Below are 21,894 nucleotides of genomic sequence, written 5' to 3' on the forward strand. Positions count from 1 at the left end.
TTAATATGTATTTTGCACAGGAACGTGCCGAGTCTGGAGAGGAATTGTCATGTGTCACACAGGCAGGAAGTGGCAGAACTGGGCCATCTGCTGACCCAGATCAAAGCTCTTCCCCGGGCCACGCACAGCTTCCCATGGGGTCAAGAGGAAGCACCTTGATTCCCATGCTGTGACTCCTGCAGGAGCGCCTGCTTCTTAGCTCTGCACCCTGAGTGCTCCTGGTGGTGCTTTCCCCAGGGTCTCAGGATACGATCACGTTTGTTGAGCACTTACTATGCTCTAGGCACCATGCAGAGAGCTGTCACATGGATGATCCCATTTAATCCTCATCATGACCAGTGAAACAGCACTTTTATTACCATTTATTTATTTATTTATTTATATTTATTATTTATGTCCAGACAGAGTCTCACTCTGTTGCCAGGCTGGAGCACAGTAGTGCAATCTCCGCTCATTGGAACCTCTGCCTCCTGAGTTCAAGCAATTCTCTTGCCTCAGCCTCCTGAGTAGTTGGGATTATAGGCACCTGCCACCATGCCTGGCTAATTTGTGTATTTTAGTAGAGACAGGGTTTCACTATGTTGGTCAGGCTGGTCTCAAACTCCTGATCTCAGATGATCCGCCTGCCTTGGCCTCCCAAAGTATTGGGATTATAGGCGTGAGCCACGGCCCCTGGTGAAATAGTACTATTACTATCCCAGCATTACACATGAGGAAACGGAAGCCCAGAGAAGTTATGTGTCTTTCCCCAGGTCACACAGCTATTGCTGGGGCCAGGATTTGAACCCAGCTGTCTCATTCCAGACTCTACGCATGCTTGCCAGACTACAGTGGATTCACTGATTGATGGTGTACAGTGCAGTGCTCCTCAGACTTGAGTGTGCAGCAGAATCAACTGCATGGCCTGTTAAAACATTGTTGCTGTGCCCCTGCTCTAAGAGTTCCTGCTTAGTAGGTCTAGGATGGTGCACCTGTTTTTTGAGCTGGAGTCTCACTCTGTCGGCCAGGCTGGAGTGCAGTGGCATGATGCTGGCTCACTGCAACCTCCGCCCTCCTGGGTTCAAGTGATTCTCCTGCCTCAGCCTCTCAAGTAGCTGGGATTTCAGGCATGTGCCACCACACCTGGCTAATTTTTTTGTATTTTTAGTAGAGACAGGTTTTCACCATGTTGACCAGTCAGGTCTCAAACTCCTGACCTCAAATGATCTGCCTGCCTCAGCTTCCCGAAGTGGTCGGGTGTGAGCCACGGTGCCCGGCCTGGGATGGCGCACTTCTAAGAAGCTCCCAGCTGATGCTGATACTCTGGGTGGGTGGGGGTGGCACTTAGAGGATCACTGGCTTAGAATGAACGAGGCAGCTGGAATACCAGCCCTTGGCGGGAGCTCCGGCCCTGCCATTTTCTAGCTCTGCGACCATGGGCAGTTCACACTTAGAGCCTCTGTTTCTTCGTCTATGAAATGGGGATAATGACAGTAACCTGCTTGGAAGGATGGATGGAGTCACAGTGTGAAGTGTGCCGGCTGCCTGGTGCTTGGCGAGTGGGCTTTCACATCCTCTCCTTCCTCTCTCTGAGGCCTGACGTGGTCCTGTGTGGTTGAGGGCCTTCCGTCTGTCTCTCTCCCTGATGTGTGCTGTGTCCTAGGCAAGTCTCTTTGCCCCTCTGGGCTTCAGTTTCTTCATCTGTAAAATGAAGCAGTTAAACCAGATGACCTCTGAGATCCCACCCAGGTAGAAAATGCTGGGAAAGCAGGAATCCAGGTGAACCTGGCTTACCCAGGATTTCCAGTGTCACAAGCAACCCTACCCCGCAGGTCCCCCTGTGGCTGGAGACCTGAGGAAGTGCTCCCCCTTCCCACCCCAGGGCCATGGTGCACTACTCCTGCCAGGAGCTGTGCCGCATCCTCTACCTGCTCATCCCCCTCCTGGAGCGAGGCGACGAGAAGCACAAGATAACGGCCACTGCCTTCTTCGTGGAGGTACCAACTGGGGCAGCAGGCGCGCGGTGGGGCGCCTCCCGGGCCTGGGCTCACAACACACTCATTTCTCCTATGTAAATACTACTCGCGGTTCACAACGCCTTCCCGTGGGCACGATTCCTCTTGACTACAATGACCCTGTTGCTCTTCCTCCCTCCTCTTCCTGTCTCTCCACCCTTTACCCCATTCCACTCTTAACCAGACTCCCCTAGGGCCCAGGCAACCACTAACCTTTGCTGGGTACCGCTGTGTGTCAGGTGCCAAAGATATAAACGTGAATTTGACTCTACTCTGCCCTCAAGGAATCCTTCGTGTGGCAGGGGACACAGAGGACACCCCAGTTATAACATGGGGATGGTGCCACTGAATGACTTGGGCTATGATGGGGCCTTCCAGGCTGTGGTGGGGAGACAAGTGACTTGAGGGAGAGAGGGAAGGATCAGGAAGGGCTTTCTGGAGGAAGTGACATCTCAGCTGAGTGTGTGTTGGGGAGGTGCTGGGGAGAGATGAGTCAGGAGAAGTTGGTAGTGACAGACCCAGAAGAGAGAGACATGCTAATAATAATAGCTAACATTTATTGAGCACTTACTATCTTCCAAGCATGGTCTAAGAGCTTTACACACATTGATTCATTTTGTCTCATACTAATCCTATGACTCAGATACTATTCCATGCCCCATTTTAGAGAAAAAAAACCCGAGGCATTGATTTAAGTTTCCCAAGACCACACAGCTTGTAAGTGCCAGATCCAGGATTCAAAGCCAGACGTTTGGGCTCTAAAACCCTCCCCTTTCCTTTTAGTTTTTAAAAAATTGTGGCAAACTGTACATAATATAAATTTGCCATTTTAACCAGGTGTCCAGTTCAATGACATTAATACATTCATATTCTTATGCAGCCATCACCACCATCCATCTCCAGAACTTCTGTATCTTTCACTACTGAAACTCTACACCCACTAAACACAAACTCCCCGTTTATAACCTCTAGTAACATCTATTCTACTCTCTACCTCTATGATAATTTGCCTATTCTAGGTATCTTATAGAAATGACAGCATACAGTATTTGTCCTTTTGTGTCTGGCTGTTTCCCTAAACATAATGTCTTCAAGATTTATCTATGTTGTTGCATGTGTCAGAATTTTCTTACTTTTTTTTTGAGATGTGGTCTTGCTCTGTTGCTCAGGCTGGAGTGCAACGGCGCAATCTTGGCTCACTGTAACTTCCACCTCCCAGATTCAAGCAATTCTTCTGTCTCAGCCTCTGGAGTCGCTGGGGTACAGGCAAGCGCCACCATGTTTGGCTAATTTTTGTATTTTTAGTAGAGATGGGGTTTCCACATGTTGGCCAGGCTGGTCTTGAACTCCTGACCTCAGATGATCTGCCTGCCTCGGCCTCCCAAAGTGCTGGGATTACAGGTGTGAGCCGCCATGCCTGGCCAAAATTTTCTTACTTTTTAAGGCTGAATAATATTTCATTGCATGTACATGCCACATTTTGTTTATCCAGTTGTCTGTTGACTGGATAAACAAAATGTAAAACCTGCTTTTTTAGCTTGCGTAGTTCTTGTGACCTGATGGTTGTCATGAGGCAGGTCTGGGCTATCACCAGGGCCTGTATAGTAAGGCTCAGAGGCAGGAGTCTCACTGTCTGCTTTGATAGTGTGAAAGTTAAGGAAGGCTTCCTGGAGGAGGTGACATTTAAGCTGAGCCTTAACAGGTAAGTAAAGTTCGCCAAATGAACAGGAGGCAGCATGGGCATCCTAGGTACTTTTGTCATCTTTTCTGCCTCTCCAGGTGGGCTGTGAGTTGGGAGATGGGACCATGTCATGTTGGCATTGCATCCCCAGGTCCAGCTTTAGGAGGGCCCCAAGAAGTGGGAATGGGATGGCTGAATGAGTGCCTGAATAAACACTGCCCGGCCCTGCAGGTACCAGCAAAATGTGTCCCCTCCAGGGAGAACAAACCCGGTCTTGGAATTGGGAGTCCTGGGTTCCAGCCCCAGCTCCACCCAGTTCTAACTCCAATTTCCCTGACCATGGTAAGGGAAAACGAAAGGGAAAGCTCCATTTCTTACAGGCCTACTAGGTGTCAAACACTTCTGGCTCTTTCAAACGTTATCTCACTAATCCACACAGCAACTCCGCAGAGAAGGAATCGTGACACTCATGCTTAGGTGAGTTAAGGTGTATTTTTTCAAGGTCACAGAGCTCAGAGAGTCCAGAGAAATTCAGAACAAGCCTGCCCGACATGGTCCTCTATTTTGGTCAGCCTCTTGGGAGAGGGTATTTCTAAGTCTGTTAGTGGCTGCTACACAGGTTCTTATGTGAACAGGAGAGGAGGGAGGTTGGATCTTGCCAGACCTTATGGGGCATTCCCTTGTCCACCGCAAGGTCAGGGACTCTAGGTTTAACTTGTCCCCGGCACTCCTTGGACTCCTGAGCAGCGGCCCTTCCTCCCTGCAGCAAGGGTCTTCGCCTGGGTTCAGTCTTCTCCACCTCCCCAGAAGAGGTGCCTGCTCCTGGCCAGAGTCAGCCCCTCCATCAAAGCCGTGGTGCTTTGATGTAGCTGAGACCCCGCCCCCAACCCCCCAACCCTGCTCCCGCTTCCTGTCACCCTCTCTGCTGTGATGGTGTGTGTGCTCGCTTCTCCCACCGGCGGGTGAACTCCTCAGGGGAACTGTGCCATCTTGGGCAAGTCACTTAACCTACCCGTGCCTCAGTTTCCCCACTTGTAGTATGGAGACGATGAATTGACCACGTCCTAGAGTTCTGATAAGGGTAGTGACGTTCACATAAAGCTCTTAGAATAGTGCCTGGCACATAGGAAGTGCTCTCTGTGAGTCAGTTAAATTGGCTTCAGGGTTCTGTGACTGTTTTCTGTGTCTCCAGTGCCCAGCCCAGAAGCTGTGTACAGCAGGCCTGAATATTGGTGGTGTAAATGGGTGGAGGTGGGGGATGGGTGGAGCCCCTCCTTTTCCACCTCCTCCCCTGGTGATCTGTCCTGCCCCCTCCTCCAGCTCTGCCTCTCTCCAGCTTTTTCCTCCCACATGCAGACACATGGGCTCTACAGTCACAGGAGATGTCAGGCAAGGGCATGGAGGAGAGAAGTGTTCATGAGGGGACACAGCAGCCATCGAAGACCTGTTGGCTGCTGTGGGTGGGGAGGGTGGTGAGGGAGAGGAGGGGGATGAGGTGAGGCCGGTGTGCAGCTTGGACAATATGGGGGCTGGTAGTGCTAGCCCTGCCACGGGGACTACAGGAGGAGGGCACTCCTAAGGAGGAAAGGAGTCAAGTTTCTTTTCCTTTTTTGAGATGGAGTCTTGCTCTGTCACCAGGCTGGAGTGCAATGGCGCCATCTCGGCTCACTGCAACCTCCACCTCCCGGGTTCAAGTGATTGTCCTGCCTCAGCCTCCTGAGTGGCTGGAATTACAGGCACGCGCCACCACGCCCAGCTAATTTTTGTAGTTTTAGTAAAGACGGGGTTTCCCCATGTTGGCCGGGCTGGTCTTGAACTCCTGACCTCAGGTGATCCACCCACCTCAGCCTCTCAAAGTGCTGGAATTTCGGGTGTGAGCCACCTCGACTGGTCACTTTTTCTTTCTTTCTTTTTTGGGGTGAAGTCTCGCTCTGTCGCCCAGGCTGGAGTGCAATGTGTGATCTTGGCTCACTGCAACCTCCACCTCCTGGGTTCAAGCAATTCTCCTGCCTCAGGCTTCCAGGTAGCTGGGGTGCGTGCCACCATGCCTGGCTAATTTTTATGTTTTTAGTAGAGATGTGGGTTTCACTATGTTGCCCAGGCTGATCTTGAACTCCAGACCTCCAGTGACCCACCCACCTCAGCCTCCTGAGTAGCTGGGATTACAGGCATGTGCCGCCACGCCCAACCTGAGCCAAGTTTCCTGTTGGACCTGAACTGATGCAGCATGCAGCCCCTGAGCACATACTCCACACCAGAGTTGATGTTGGCTAACAGGGACCCGAGGAGGAACAATTTGGGTTTTGTCCTCACGGAAGCCCGGGATAGGGAAGGTGGATAGAGGCACTGAAGTTTCCAGGTGTCGCCTCAGGAGGAAGTCCAGGGCACTGAGGGGCCCAGGGAAGGAGGCAGTCAGCCTAAATGAGGCGAGGGGCAAAGTCAAGCCTAGCTTGAAGGCTCTGAGTTTTGGATGGAGCCCTGCGAGGTGGCGGGGTCAGAGTAGAGGTGGGCATCCCAGCAGAAGGGCATTTTACTAGCACAGAAGGGGTGGAACAGCCTGAGTGATTCAGGGAATGGGTCAGTTTGGTTGGAAGCTGGCTGGCTGGTGGTGAGGGTGTGGGCTGGAGGGTGGGCATGCTGCTGTGAATGAGGCCACGGGGCAGGCAGGGGCCGGATGGGAAAGGCAACAACAGGGAGTCACAGGGGCTCGGAGCTGGAGAGTGACATGCTCGGCTTTGCCACATGGTGCTGATGGACATCAGACGGAGACTTGTAGCAATCTGTTGGTTGTTGGTTTTCCAAGTCTGAAGCTCCAGGCAGAGCTGAGCCTGGTTATCCAATGGGAGGCCAGGGGGCTGCCCTGCCCACCTCGGCCTGGGGAGTAATGACCCTTTGCTCCCTCAGCTCCTCCAGATGGAGCAGGTGCGCCGGATCCCCGAGGAGTACTCTCTGGGGCGGATGGCAGAAGGCCTGAGCCACCGTGACCCCATCATGAAGGTGCTATCCATCCGAGGCCTGGGCATCCTGGCACGCAGGACTGAGAAGGTGAGTGGGAGGCAGAGGAAAGCCTGGCCCAGCCAGGCACTGGGCTGGAGAAAGAACAGAGCTTGTCCATCACATTCCCTCAGAAGCCTGCAGCTGGAATCAGAGACCATTTCTAGCCCAGCCTCAGTGGCCCCATCTGTAAAATACATATCCTTTAAAAATCTACATATTTTATTCCTTTTGAATAATTACTAATCTAGGTTTTTCACAATGATTCTAAAGGCAGTGTGTATAGGAAGGGCAAAGGGTGGCACAAATACTCTTTTTTTTTTTTTTTTTTGAGATGGTGTTTTGCTCTTGTTGCCCAGGCTGGCGTGCAATGGAGCGATCTCGGCTCACCACAAGTTCAAGTGATTCTCCTGCCTCAGTCTCCCAAGTAGCTGGGATTACAGGCATGCACCCCAGACCCAGCTAATTTTTTGTATTTTTAGTAGAGACAGGGTTTCTCCATGTTGGTCAGGCTGGTCTCGAACTCCCGATCTCAGGTGATCCACCTGCCTCGGCCTCCCAAAATGCTGGGATTATAGGCATGAGCCAACAAGCCCAGCCAAGTATTCCTCTTTTACAGACCAGGAAACTGAGGCCCAGATTGTCAGTGCATCATTAGCATTTTCGAAAGTGCTTTGTTTTTCCCTACCAGGCACTGTTGCAGCTCATGATGTGGCTGCTATGAAAGGACAGGACGTAGACTCAAAGTTAACAAACCAGCATGGCATTTACCTAGAGCCAAGGAAGCGGGTAGACAGCAAAGGGCCTCAGGGATCCTGGCCAAGGAGGCAGTCAGGCCAAAGAGGGCTTCGAGGAGCAGCAAGAGGTTGGGTGAGGGTATTCCAGGCCGGTGGAATAGGCCAAGGCCTCGGAGTGGGGATTGGGCCACCAAGTTCATTTCAGTGAAGCAGAGGCTGGGTCTCTTCCTACTTGCTAGCCCAGGTAGGAGCCCCATCCCAAATGCTCCTGCCCCACAGACCGCCAAGGTGCAGGCCCTCCTGCCCTCCATAGTGAAGGGCCTGAAGAATGTGGATGGGATGCTGGTGGTGGAAGCGGTCCACAACCTCAAGGCCGTCTTCAAGGGGTGGGACCGGAAGCTGATGGACAGCACGGTCTATGTGGAGATGCTGCAGATCCTGCTGCTGCTCTTCAGCGACGTGAGGATCCCACAGAGTGAAGGGGCGGGAGGGATCGAGAGGGGCCCTCTACTACCTCGGTGGCTGCAATGCCCTCTATGCCCCCATCGGGACCTGGGCAGGGTTGGGGCGGCCCATGGGGGAGGCACTTTGTCCCAGCTGGTACACATCTTTTTGTAAAATTTCCTTATTCTAACTGGTTCTGACGGAGGAAGCTCTTCTTTCATAATCAAGTCTCCCAAGAGAGGGTCATCTTATTGTGACTAGTTCATCTAGAGGGGGTACTTTTTTTTTTTTTTTTTTTTTTTGAGACAGGGTCTTGCTCTGTCACCCAGGCTGGAGTACAGTGGCAAGATCCCAGCTCGACCTCCCTGGCTCAAGCAATTTTCCCACCTCAGCCTCTTGAGTAGCTGGGACTGTGGGCATGCACTACCATGTCCAGCTAATTTTGTATTTTTTGTAGAGACGGGGGTCTCCCTATGTTACCCAAGCTGGTCTTGAACTCCTGGACTCACATGATCCTCCTGCTTTGGCCTTCAAAAGTGCTGGGATAATAGGCATGAGCCACAGCAGCTGGCCAGTTTTTTTTAACCAGTCCTAGCAGAGGAGGGGAGGGAGGCATTTTCCTACTTAGCACTCAGGCGCCTTTTAGGTTAGTGGGGGCCTGGCTGTGAAGAGTGCAGAGAGCTCCAGACCTAGTCTTGCGTGAGGGGAACAATGGCTCTGGATCAGCTGTACTGAGTGGCCTCCTAGAGGAGGGACCCTCTCTGAGCCTTTGGTCTCCCCCAGTCACGAGAGGATGTGCGCTCCTCCTGCATCAACCTGTATGGGAAGGTGGTCCAGAAGCTTCGGGCACCACGCACCCAGGCTGTGGAGGAGCAGCTGGTCAGCACCTTGGTGCCCTTACTGCTGACCATGCAGGAGGGCAACACCAAGGTGAGCCAGGTGAGTGTGCGTGGGCCCTAGGCCTTCTACCCCTCCCTCGGGCCCTGTGGGCACACCTCCCTATACATTTACCACACCAGAGTCGTAAACAATCCTGGGGACTGTTATTTATGTCCCACCAGGTCTGTTTTCCAAAGGTGCCCACATCAGGATTCTTCCTCAACATGGCCAGCTTCTGGTCATAGCTGATGTATAAAAAAGGAAAAAGGTCCTAAATCAAGGGCCAGAGAAAAAGAAAATAATAATAATTTAAAAAATTAAAAATGGTCAGCTTCACTCGTACAATTTCTTTTTTTTTTTTTTTTTTTTTTTTTTGAGACGGAGTTTCGCTCTCGTTACCCAGGCTGGAGTGCAATGACACGATCTCGGCTCACCGCAACCTCCGCCTCCTGGGTTCAGGCAATTCTCCTGCCTCAGCCTCCCTAGTAGCTGGGACTACAGGTGTGCGCCACCATGCCCAGCTAATTTTTGTATTTTTAGTAGAGACGGGGTTTCACCATGTTGACCAGGATGGTCTCGATCTCTTGACCTCATGATCCACCCGCCTCGGCCTCCCAAAGTGCTGGGATTACAGGCGTGAGCCACCGCGCCCGGCCCACTCGTACAATTTCAAATAGAAACTGATTTTTCAAAATCCCTTTTTCTGGACCACAGTCCGGCTGTCCACAGTTCTGATACTTTCTTCCTGCTGGTTCCCAGAAATGTGTGAAGACCCTGTTCCGCTGTTCTTGCTTCATGGCTTGGGAGTTGCCAAAAAGAGCGTACAGCCGGAAGCCCTGGGACAACCAGCCACAGACCGTGGCCAAAATTTGCAAGTACCTTGTGAGTGCTCCAGGGAGTACGGTGGTTGCTTACAAGCGTGTTGGAGGTGGGGAACTCTGTGTCTCTCTCTTCTCTCTTTTTCCACCAGCACCCTGTTTCCATGACCAACTACAAGCTGTTGGCTCTGGAGTGTTCATCTCCACCTCTGGCTTGTCTCCCGACTTCTAGTGTCCCCTGTTCAGTGGCTTCCTGCACACCTACCACGATAATCACCGGCACTTCAAGCTCAGTTTGTCTCTTTTGAGCCTGCGCCTTTTCCTTTCAATTTCTCTTTTTCCCGCTAGATATCCCAGGCAGAAACCTAGAATCATCTTGAACTCCTTTATCTCCCTCACCCTCCACATTTGATCAATCTTAAATAACCCAAGTATCTTGGAATCTGCTTTTCTCTCCCACCCCGCCTCTGTCACTGCCCTTAATTCAGGTCACCAACACCCCTTTGTTGGGCTATTGGTCCAGCCACCCAAGGGGTCTCCCAGCCTTTAACATCATCCCCTCCAATCCATTTCCCACTCAGGCCACCAGAATGGTCTTGTTAAAACACAAGTCTGCCTGTATTATATCCCTGCCCCAAGGGCTACACCGGCTCCTTTTCCACAACATCAGTTCCCAGAGTGTATTCCCTGTAACACCAGTCTTATAAAATATGCCCCAGAGGGAGGAAAAGAAGTTTGAAGACAAGTAAGTTTGGGAAATACTGCACTGTCATCTTCCTCTTGGGGATTCACAATGACACCCGCTCATTAAAGGCTCTGAGATGTTTGGTGCTGAGGAAATGTGTTCATGGTTGTTTATATAATGGCTTCCCAAACTTATTTAACCAACACACACACACACACACACACACACACACACACAGAGAGAGAGAGAGAGAGAGAGAGAGAGACACAGTGAAGCACAGCTCTGCAGGATCCAGCCTAGTCCTCCACATGACATTTGGGAAGCTTTGCCCGCAGTCTCAATCTACTTCCCTGTTGTGGTGAGCAGCAGTAAGCATACGAGGGGGTAAGCATATCCCTGGGGCCCATACCCATGGAAGGGAGGAGAAGGAACGGGAGTATCGAAGGGAAAAGTCAACTTGCAATGTAGCTTCAGCAGAAGTCTCAGCCAACACTGCCATGAGATCCCCAAATTTGGCCCGGGGGTCAGGTCTTTACACTCCTGTGTTCCCCTGTCACTGGATGCCAGTCACCCTGGGAAGGGCTTGACTTTGGGGCAGGCAGTTCTCCGCTCAGAGCTGGAGGAATAAATGCCTCCCATGTGAAGGGACATCTAAGTGAGGAGTCCATCACTCCCCATATCAATCTAACATAAATATACAAAGTCACAGACTGTCACTGGACTGAGAAAAGCTCTTGGCCACCACCGTTATCAGTAATGCTCAAAGCATCTGCAATTGAGGGTCTAATGATATTACCATCACATTCCAGTGGAAAAAAGAGGTCTAGAGGAAGTGCTTGGCCATGAATTCAGATGCTGACAGTGGCCAGTGACCAGGCAGATAGCTGTGAGCGGAGCGGAAGTGGTAGAGTCCTTGAGCAACCTGGAGCCCAGGCCCCGGTGAAGGTAGGGGTGAGAGCTCAAGCTCACCGTGCAGGCCCCTCTCTTGCCAGGTCCTCTGTTTCCATGAGAAAAGCTAGAAACCCTTTTTTTTTTTCTTGAGATGGAGTCTCACTGTGTTACTCAGGATGGAGTGCAGTGGTGTGATCTTGGCTCACTGCAACCTCTGCCTTCCGGGTTCAAGTGATTCTCCTGCCTCAGCCTCCCGAGGCACCACCACATGCAGCTAATTTTTTTGTATTTTTAGTAGAGACAGAGTTTTGCCATGTTGGCCAGACCGGTGGTCTCAAACTCGTGACCTCAGGTGGGTGATCCACATGCCTTGGCCTCCCAAAGTGCTGGGATTACAGGCGTGAGCCACCACACCTGTCCAGAAATCTACATTTTTCTAAGACATAAATTAGCCCTCAACATAGCTCATGTTAAACACTGTGCGCATCATTGCTCTGCAAGTTACTGTGGCCCCGTGGCTGCCAGCTTGTGACCTCTACATTAAACCCCTCTAGGTCTTCAGTTTGTTCTTTGCTCTTCAGGCCATCAAGAGCTTTGTTCATTTAAAGGTCAACCTCCAGGCTTAGCTTTAAGAAGGTGCTGGTAACCTATTCATCCATTTGTTCATTTATCTGGCATTTTTTTGGGCACCTGCTGCAAGCCAGGCCCTGTCCAGGGTGCTGAGACTCTGAGCTGAGTGAAACGGCCCCTTCTCTTGGGGGAGCTCCAGATACAGTGAAGGGAGATAAGTATAAATAATTACAACACAGTGTCATAGGTGTCATGAGCAAGATCTGCTAGAAGCATCAAGGGTGGGGGGATGGACCTCTGTCTAAGGGCTGTGGAAGGCTTCAGGGAGGAGGTGGCATCTGAACTGAGGCTCAAAGGATGAGGGAATTTATGAGGTGAAGAAGAGTGGGAAGGGCACTTCAATTTCTTGTAGAAGATGCAGATCTGGGGATAGCTGGCCATGTCCTTGGAGTGCAGCATGGTGGACACGAGAGGTGGAGTCAGTGGAAGGAGCTGAGACTTGGAAGGAAGGTCAGACCCAGAACATGATCATGAAGCTTTGCATGACAGGCCCAGGAGCTTAGATCTTGATATACATAGGTCATCAACAGGAGAGTGATCAGATCAGATTTCTCATCATCTCCCCCAACAGCTCCTTAGCTGGACAACTGTCTCCCACTTTCTACCTGTCAAACCCATCCTGACTACCACTGCCAAACTATCTTACCCAAGACATGCCTTTCTCACTGTCCTATTAAGAATGAATAAATGTTGCCTTCCTGTTTCCTAATGCACAAGTAAGCCCTATTTCTGTCTGGCTTTTAAGAGCCCCTAATTCTCCAATTTATCCCCATTGCTCTATACCTTGAATCCTTCACCCTGGTCAACCTGTCTCCTTACCTGTGTCCCTCATGTGCCACGTCCATTCCCATCTCTGGCTGGATTTGCATTTTAGAACTTTCCCTCTGGCTGCAGCAGGGGGATGAATTGGAAGAGGAGACACCCAAGGCAGGAAGATCATCGTCGTGATTGTTGTAATCAGCTAAAAAGAGATAAGCCTTGGCCTCTGGGGGGCTCATGCTGAGGGAGCAGATGTGTTTAGGAGGCAGGGGGCAAGGGTCACCATTCCTTGCTTCAAGAAGGGTGGATGGGCAATTAGTTCCTCCAAGGGCCCAGGACTTTTGGGGTTTCTCTTTGTCCTAGGTGAACACCCACCAAGACAGTGCCTTCGTATTCCTCAGCCAGAGCCTGGAGTATGCCAAGAACTCACGGGCCTCCCTCCGGAAGTGCTCAGTCATGTTCATAGGTAACCTGCCCTGGCATAAGTCATCCTGCTGCCAGGGCTCTGCCTGCTCTCCAGTTTGTTTCTTCCCAGGCTGCCAGCCCTTCCAGCACCTGGGTGGATGCCTCCCTTTGGGTGCAAGGCTTGGTCAGTGGGCAGCCATGGTGCAAATTAGAATGGTCTTCCCCTATCCTGGTGCCATCCTGCCCTCTGGACCAGCCATCCTTCCCAGGACTCCTCTTGGGGAATCAGTCCCAGGGTCCAGATGAAGTTTCATGTTCTTACGTGTGGGGCTGAAGGATAATGGGAAAAGCTTCTCTGAGGGGCTCTGGTCCAAGGATAAGTTGGGGTGGGGTTGAAGTCAGAAGACAAATGCACTCACTTCTTGGATTATGCTCAAGGGTCCCTGGTCCCCTGCATGGAGAGCATAATGACAGAAGATCGTCTGAATGAAGTGAAAGCTGGTAAGTCATGCCCTGCATTGGTGAGATTTCAGGGGACTGTGAGAGAGTGAGTAGGATCACAGCGGGTAACAGGGAAAGGGAAGGGAGATGTTCCAAGACAAGAGTCTTGAACTCAGTTCACTTGTACTAGTGTTTTGTTTGTTTTGAGACGGAGTCTCACTGTCACCCAGGCTGGAGTACAGTGGCATGATCTCGGCTCACTGTAAACTCTGCCTCCTGGATTCAAGTGATTCTCCTGCCTCAGTCTCCCAAGTAGCTGGTACACTACAGGCACACACCATTGCACCCAGGTAATTTTTGTATTTTCGGTAGCGACGGGGTTTCACCATGTTGGCCAGGCTGGTCTTGAATACCTGACCTCAAGTGACCTGCCTGCCTCTGTCCCAAAGTGCTGGGATTACAGGCATGAGCCACTGCGCCCAGCCGATTTTACTAGTTTTTAATTCAGGGTGAGTATAGCATTAAGTACCACCAGGCTACCAAGAGGCAGAACAACAGCCCCACCCTAGGGGAGCTCACAATCTCATTAAGGAAATGAGGCTCAAAAGCGAGACCAAAAGCCATTTAGTGCAGAGTGAATAGTTCAGACTCTTAAGTGGGAACTGACTCATTTTGTAACTATGGAATCTGATGAAAGCATTAAGGTAGGTTGGGACAGTCCAGGAAGACTTTCTGGAAGAGGCAAGTTTTGATTCGGGCTCTGAAAAATGTGAATAATTTGAGGGGCTGGAGGAAAGTGAGATGAGGGGATGCCGAGCAGAGGGTGCCTAAGCCAAGGCATGGAGATGAGAAGGATTAGGTATGAGACCCACGTAGGTCTTAACAGGAGGCATCTCCCTTCCCTATGACGCAGCTCTGGAAAACTTGAGACATGACCCAGAAGCATCAGTGTGCATCTATGCGGCTCAGGCTCAGGACCACCTCTTGGCCAGCTGCTGGCGGAACTCCTGGCTGCTGCACGGGGACTCGGGGGTGTGTGACCCGGCCACCACGCACCGTTGGAGCCCCAGCTGTGAGAACCTACCCACTTCCCACCAGCGGCGCTCCTGGATCATGCAGGCACTGGGCTCCTGGAAGATGTCCTTGAAGCAGTGACATCCCTAAGCCCCCAGCCCTCCTCAGGGCGGTTGAGCCCCAGCCGTGCTCCCTATAAATGTTATGTGGTTTACTCTCTGTCCTGATGGTTTCCTCTTGGGACATCCCCAGGCTCTGGAGCAGCCATCACTTGGTGTGACAGTCTTTGAGAGGTGACTGTAGGCTCAGTCAATACCTATTGACCCATGTAGGCTGTTTTGCCCACATTGTATACGTGAGGAAGCAGAGGCCCAGAGGGGTGAAGTGGCTCCCCCAAGGCTATACAGTAAGTCTGCTGGATGTCTCAGTTTCCCCTGCTCCACATTATAAGAACAAAAGGAGATGATGTTTTTTTTTTTTTTATTATTTATTTTTTTTTTTGAGACAGAGTTTCGCTCTTGTTACCCAGGCTGGAGTGCAATGGCGCGATCTCGGCTCACCGCAACCTCCGCCTCCTGGGCTCAGGCAATTCTCCTGCCTCAGCCTCCTGAGTAGCTGGGATTACAGGCACGCGCCACCATGCCCAGCTAATTTTCTGTATTTTTAGTAGAGACGGGGTTTCACCATGTTGACCAGGATGGTCTCGATCTCTTGACCTCGTGATCCACCCGCCTCGGCCTCCCAAAGTGCTGTGATTACAGGCTTGAGCCACCGCGCCCGGCCAGGAGATGATGTTTTAGGTGGCCTTTGGGGATAGGAAAAAAAGAGAAAGAAGAGACAGCCACAGCCCCCACGACATCATGCATATCCCCAAACCCTGAATCTGAGTCCTGCCCTTGGGCCTTTGCCCAGTAAGGGGCCACCACAGATTCTCACAGCATTTACTGAGCACCTAACCTGGGCCAGCCCACTCTGGGTGCCATGATACACACATGAACAAGACCCAGCACCAGGTCAGGCCCTAGCAGTTCATAGGCTGATGCAGTGGTTCTCAGCCAGGGATGATTTTGATCCTCAGGTAATATTTAACAATGTCTGGAGACATTTCTGGCTGTTACAACTTGTGGGGGCTGGTAGGTGTGCTCTTATCATCTGATGGGTAGTGGCCAGGGATGCTGCTAAACATCCTCCTATGCTCAGGACAGTCCTTCAACAAGGAGTTCCCCATCCCAATTGTCGAAAGCGCCACGGTCGAGAAACTTGGTCTAATGGAAGTGTCAGAAACATATAAAGACACCAACAGCACAGCAGGTCAGCATGGGGCATCCAGAGGAGATATATAGATGAGCAGGGAGTTAGATAAGGCTTCCCAGGGAAGAAACTCCCCTGCAGGGGGTTTGGAAAGAGCATGTATGGAAGGGAGCAGGACACACAGGACCAAGGAAAAACTACAGACCTGTAGTGCACAGAGCCCAGAGACACAGGGGCGAGGAGTTCAGGCTAGAGCTACGGAAGCCTTAGAGACTGTGTTAAGGAGGGAGACTTCATCCAGAGAGGAGTGGGAAGGCACTGCGGGATGCTAAGCAGGGGACAGATGTAGGCAGATGCCTGTTTTAGAAGGCGCCTCCTCCTGGGGATGCAGAAACCCTCAGGCACTGCTGATGGGATGGTAGATTGGTGCAGCTCTTCTGGAATCTGTAGGGATCTGTCATTATTCAGTCACTTCAGTCTTATTAAGTTCATGCATACCCATGACTGAGCAGTTCCACTCATGGATACATAGTTCCACTCATGGTGCAGTGGCTCACTCCTGTAATCGCGGCCTTTTGGGAGGCTGCTGTGGGTGGATCACCTGAGTCAGGAGTTCAAGACCAGCTTGACCAACATGGTGAAACCCTGTCTCTACTAAAAATACAAAATTAGCTGGGTGTGGTGGCGCATGCCTGTAATCCCAGCTACTTGGGAGGCTGGGGCAGGAGAATAGCTTGAACCCAGGAGGTGAAGGTGGCAGTGAGCCAAGATTGTGCATTGCACTCCTGCCTGGGCATCAAGAATCAAACTCTATCTCAAAAAAAAAAAAAAAAAAAAAAGGAAAGAAAAAAGAAAAAAAAAGAATGTACAAAAGCATTTACATTTTGTAAGAATACATAGAAACTAAGAAGACACAGTGAACACACTAGAGGCCAGGTGTGGTGACTCACACCTGTAATCCCAACACTTTGGGAGGCTGAGGTGGGAGGATCACTTGAGGCCAGGAGTTTGAGACTAGCATGGGCAACATAGTGAGACCCCCATCTCTATAAAACAAACAAAATAAAAATGCTAATAAAAGATGCTAGAATGATTGATTAGGGTAAGGAGCAGGGCTTTAGGGGATAAAAGGGAATAAATTAAAAAGGAAGCAGAAGAAGCTCACTATGTCGTGGAGTGAGAGGGCTGGGTGGCAGGGTGGACAAGAGTACTGTCAGCAGAAACTGCTGGGACAACAGTGGCCATCCCCTGCAGAACAAAATGGAGAGGGTGGTCAGCCCTGCAGGAGATGGAGGAAGGGGATTGCAGAACCTAGTGGTTGACAGACCGGAGAAGGGAGAGGAAGGCACTGAGTTTGGCACCTAGATTTCTGGGTGGATGACTGAGCCAATGGAGCCCACACTGAGTGGTGAATCCAGCACCAGGAGCAGGCTGTGGGGAAAGGGGATGAGTTCAAGCTGGGCATAGTAAGTTTGAGGGACTGTGCAGGAAGCCAGTGGAGATACCCACAGGGCAGGTGGCTGCTGCTGTGGTCTGAATACTGTGTCCTCTTGAATTCATATGAAATCCAAACTCCCGAAGTGGTGAAATTAGGAGGTGGGGGGCCTTTGAGAGAGGATTAGGGATTAGCGAATGGGATTAGTGCCCTTATAAAAGAGCCTTCAGAGCGCTTGCACCATGGGAAGACACTGTGAAAAGATGGCATCTATGAACCAGAAAACAGGCCCTCACCAGACACCGAATCTGCCAGCCCTTGATCCTGGACTTCCCAGCATCCACAACTGTGAGAAATAAATGTTTGCCGTTTACGATCAGCAGAGGCTGATCGGCTCAGTTATTGGCCAAGGCCCCTAAGTAGTTTTGAGTAGGAAGGTGCAGAGTGTGCTGGGTAAGTCACTTCCTTTTTGTTAGCTTCCACTATTGTTACCTATAAAATGGGTTCGTACCTCACGTTCTTACAGAAATCAAACGGGGAAAAAAAAAAAGAAATCAAAAAGACTTTGTAGGCTCTGCACTCAGTAAAGGAAAAGATGATGAAGAGGAGAATAAGGGAGGGAACCGGGGTTAGGGAGCAGGGCTGGAGGAGGAAGTGCAGAAAAGGAGGTTAGAATTTGGAGAAAAGAGAGCCCTAGGACCAGGTGTTCTGCTGGGTGTGGGAGACTCAGAAGGGAAAATATAAAGTCTCAGCACTGGAAGGCTCATGGTCTCCAGGCATCATCCTTAGCCCTGCTGTCTCTATGCCCATATCAAAGAATGGCCATTCTGCCAGCTCCACTGCTGGGCTTCAGATCTCTCCTTTCCCTTGGTCTCTTACCAGCATCCTCCTTGTCAATCTCTTAACCAACCTCACTCCATCAATGCCTCACCTGGCAGCCCAGGCCTTCCTAAGACAAATGTGCTCACAGCCCTTGCTCCTCTTAGGTCTTTTCAGTGGCTCACTATCCTGCAGGACCAAGGCTAGTAAGGCAGGCAGGCCTTCTGGCCCCTACCCACCTACTGGCCATACCTCTGGAACACTTGTAGTATGCAGCATGGTGGGCAGGTGCACACCTCCATGCCTCTCTCCACATATGAGCTCCCACTGCCTAAAATGCCCAGTCCTCTATCCATCTGCAGAGACCTTCCTCAGCTCTGATCTCAGCTCTGCCTCCCCTTGAATCCCACCCCTCTGTGCCTTCACTGAGCAGACCTGTGACCCAATGCCAGTGAGATTGGTGTGCTTCCTGTCTGCTTTTCGTTCCAGACCAAGCTAGGAGCTCCCCAAGGCTGTAGGCGCGGTGCAGGGATCTGCAGCCATTTGCTGGCCAGCAGGGGCTGCGGGAAGCCACAGCGGCTCCCTCGCCAGGCCTGCAGCACCTGGACTGCAGACCCTGTTTCCATCTAAGCTGTGGGGGCTAGGTGTGGCTAAGTTCAGAGACAGAGGCCTGATCAGTCTCTCCTTTCCTCAAAACTCTCCAAAAGGTCCCATCCCACTCTTAGGAAATAGCCAAATCCTCACAGCACAGCCCTTTTATCCTCCCACCTCATCATCTCCTCGTCCCCTTTCTCGCTCTGCATCGGCCCCACTGGCCTCCTTGCTGTTCCCCAAGCACGGAAGACCCTCCTGAATCAGGGCTCCGGCCTGTTCTCTGTTCCTTCCATGGGAATGCCTTTCCCAGACCCTTCCTGGTCATTCCCAGGCCTCTGGCAGAATGCCTGCCCGCCCTGTTTAAAACTTTTCCCCAATAGTTCTTGCTACCCCTGACAAACCCTTACATCTCATCCATTTGTTGTCCTTTCCTCCCCGCTGCCTTAGCAATTCCTAGAGGGCAGGGATTGCATCTGCTCTACCCACCACTGTACAGCCAGCCTCTAGAAAAGGCCGGAAGCGCAGAAGGAGCTAAGTCTGTGTTGACTGACAGACGAACAAATGAATGAAGTGAGACAGGAGCTACGGGGATCCGAGCTTACGCAATCATTGGGGCTTACCCCAAAAGCATTCGGGCGGGGCTCGGCCAGGCACCGCCGAGGCCGCGGGCCGGGGGAGGAGCGTATCGGTCTCGGCCACGCCCGGCCACGCCCCCAGGCCGGCGGAACCCAAGGCGCGCGGGCCTGCGCCGCCGGGAGGACTGAGGGAAGGGAACTTGCACCGCCGGAAGGAGCTCCTCGCTTCACGGCGCTGGGACTTGGGCTGGAGGGCAGGGGATCAGCTATGGAGCAACCTGAGCAGGACCCCACCTCAGACGACGTCATGGACTCGTTCCTGGACAAGTTCCAGAGCCAGCCTTACCGTGGCGGCTTTCATGAGGACCAGTGGGAGGAGGTGGGCGGTCCTGGGGTCTTCGCACGTGTGTAGGGGCGTCGTCAGGACTCGTGGGAACCCGGGCTTGGGGGCGCCTCTCTCAATCCCAGATCCCTCGCGCTGCCAGCGGATGGCTGATTTCTAGTTGGGTATTGAAAATCGGCCTCCGCTGGGCGCGGTGGCTCAAGCCTGTAATCCCAGCACTTTGGGAGGCCGAGGCGGGTGGGTCACGAGGTCAAGAGATCGAGACCATCCTGGTCAACATGGTGAAACCCTGTCTCTACTAAAAATACAAAAAATTAGCTGGGCATAGTGGCATGTGCCTGTAATCCCAGCTACTCAGGAGGCTGAGGCAGGAGAATTGCCTGAACCCAGGAGGCGGAGGTTGCGGTGAGCCGAGATCGGGCCATTGCACTCCAGCCTGGGTAACAAGAGCGAAACTCCGTCTCAAAAAAAAAAAAAAAAAGAAAAGAAAAGAAAATCGGTCTCGAGGTTTTGAGTTGCTTCTTAAGCTGTCAGTACGTTTAAGAACCACACTTACTGGCTCTGATATGGATCAGTTACTTTACTTCTCTGAGCCTGTTTCCTCATCTGTAAAATTGCCCGAACTATAGCACCAATAGCAAAGATGAAACGAGACACAGTTGGTAAACTGCCAAGAACTTTAGGGCGCTTAATTAATGGTAATTCCTGCCGTTCTTGTATAATGTGAGAGCTAAAACAATCATTGGAGATCATTACACCCCACTGCCATTTTACAGAAGGGAAGCAGAGGCCTGAATGGATACAGCTAACTGTGATGATTTGAAAATTATGATGAGTGAAAAAACTTTGAGTCATGGAATTGGATCTATTCAGTAGCAAAGCTTTTTCATGTAGTTCATTTTTAACCATTTCCAGGAATTTGAAAAGGTCCCCCTATTTATGAAGAAAGCACCATCAGAAATTGACCCCAGGGAGAATCCTGACTTGGCTTGTCTCCAGTCAATTATTTTTGATGAAGATCGTTCTCTAGAAGGTATCTTAACGTGACTAATATTTGCTTTGTAGAAATAAAGTGTGGGTTAGAAGGGTTCTGACTGATTAACAAGAAGTAGTTAGCCTGATCTAACTTGTTACTATTCATTGCAACAGACTTCTTTGTATACCTACTAAGTGGTAGGGATTGGGGATACAGGGATGAATAAGACACAGTTCCACCCTCCAAGGTCAGGATCAGTGAGAAGCCCATTGTCTTAAAGAATCAAGACAAACATGTGCTATAAATGTCAACATGTAAGTGTTATACTACAGCTGTAATGGGTCCTGTTGGAAGACTTTAAGGGGCAGGAGTGGATTCACAGTGGATAGGAAATTTGAGCTGACTCTGTAATTTTGTAGGCTTTTACTAGGGTGAGGAGGGGAATTTGCACTCCACAGAATAAACAGCATAAGCAAAAGCAGAAGTATAATCAATCCCCCTGCCCCTCACTGATTTCTTCAGTGATTTAAAAAAATTCTTTTTTTCAATAGCTAGGATGAGTGTACATTTTTCCTTTATGCTTCTTTTTTCGCGGAAAGCACTTAGTAATCTACCTTGTAAGATATTTGGAATTAGCATTAAATTTGTGTGACTTTGTCCACGTTGATACCCATTTTTATCATAACGTTGAATTTCCTTTCCCTATTGGTTTCTTCATTTTGGTGTATCGTATAGTACATTATTGCATGATTTAGAATCTATTTTTAATGAGCCTTTTAAAAAGTGTGGAAAAGGAGCCTTTTAAAAAGTGTGGAATAGTGATTATTTTTCCTCTTGTTTGCAGAACAGGCCAAGACCTATAAAGATGAAGGCAATGATTACTTTAAAGAAAAAGACTACAAGAAAGCTGTGATTTCCTACACTGAAGGATTAAAGAAGAAATGTGCAGATCTTGATTTGAATGCTGTCCTTTATACCAACCGGGCAGCAGCACAGTACTATCTGGGTAATTTATTTCATTATTAAGTGCTTTCTGAAGAAGAAACTTATGATAAAAGCCATTTTGATGGTTAGTGGAGGTTTGAGAGCATCAGAGGATGAGGGGCTATTTATCACAGAAACCTAGACTTGGCTTGAGTAATTTACTCTGATTGAGCTCTGTTCTTCCAAGTTGTCATGAAAAGAGAAACAGGATGGATTGTATAATTCTTACTACTGTATCTGAATCCAAAAAGTGACTTGGTCACTCTAGTAAGGTGTTTTGAAGTATGAGTCAGTATGTTCTGAGATTTTTGAGCCCGAGGACTTCTCTCTCAAAAAATGTGTTTTTCTGTTTATCTTCTTCTCAAGGATACTAGCAGGATTAAGGGAGTAGAGATCTTTAGGTGAGAGAAGCTGTTTTAATCTAGGGGAGAATATCTCAGAGCGTTCTATGGGACCTTTGAGGTAAAAATATTTTTGGTTGAGTGCAGTGGCTGACACCTATAATCCCAGCACTTTGGGAGGCTGAGGCCAGGAGTTCAAGATCA

General features: G+C 50.4%; 2 protein-coding genes across 3 annotated transcripts in view; both read left to right on the top strand.

The window, feature by feature from the left end:
• The window catches only part of MROH7 (maestro heat like repeat family member 7), a 66,921-nt gene extending 52,329 nt beyond the window's left edge, over positions 1-14,592 (top strand). The window contains exons 16-23 of one of the 2 annotated variants that reach the window (XM_003921520.3): positions 1,862-1,976; positions 6,580-6,720; positions 7,686-7,865; positions 8,634-8,789; positions 9,489-9,611; positions 12,876-12,978; positions 13,356-13,418; positions 14,272-14,592. In XM_003921520.3, the coding sequence (XP_003921569.1) occupies positions 1,862-1,976; positions 6,580-6,720; positions 7,686-7,865; positions 8,634-8,789; positions 9,489-9,611; positions 12,876-12,978; positions 13,356-13,418; positions 14,272-14,513 (1,123 nt within the window). In that variant the 3' untranslated portion in view covers positions 14,514-14,592. The remainder of the gene's footprint in view (positions 1-1,861; positions 1,977-6,579; positions 6,721-7,685; positions 7,866-8,633; positions 8,790-9,488; positions 9,612-12,875; positions 12,979-13,355; positions 13,419-14,271) is intronic. The other variant, XM_003921519.3, reaches the window with a different exon arrangement.
• Positions 14,593-19,247: 4,655 nt separating this feature from the next.
• The window catches only part of TTC4 (tetratricopeptide repeat domain 4), a 29,942-nt gene continuing 27,295 nt past the window's right edge, over positions 19,248-21,894 (top strand). Inside the window, exons 1-3 of the mRNA XM_003921523.3 lie at positions 19,248-19,425; positions 20,305-20,422; positions 21,210-21,371. Of these exons, the coding sequence (XP_003921572.1) occupies positions 19,315-19,425; positions 20,305-20,422; positions 21,210-21,371 (391 nt within the window). The 5' untranslated portion in view covers positions 19,248-19,314. The remainder of the gene's footprint in view (positions 19,426-20,304; positions 20,423-21,209; positions 21,372-21,894) is intronic.

The sequence above is a fragment of the Saimiri boliviensis genome, chromosome 11, assembly GCF_048565385.1.
Source record: "Saimiri boliviensis isolate mSaiBol1 chromosome 11, mSaiBol1.pri, whole genome shotgun sequence".
Taxonomy (NCBI): Eukaryota; Metazoa; Chordata; class Mammalia; order Primates; family Cebidae; genus Saimiri; species Saimiri boliviensis.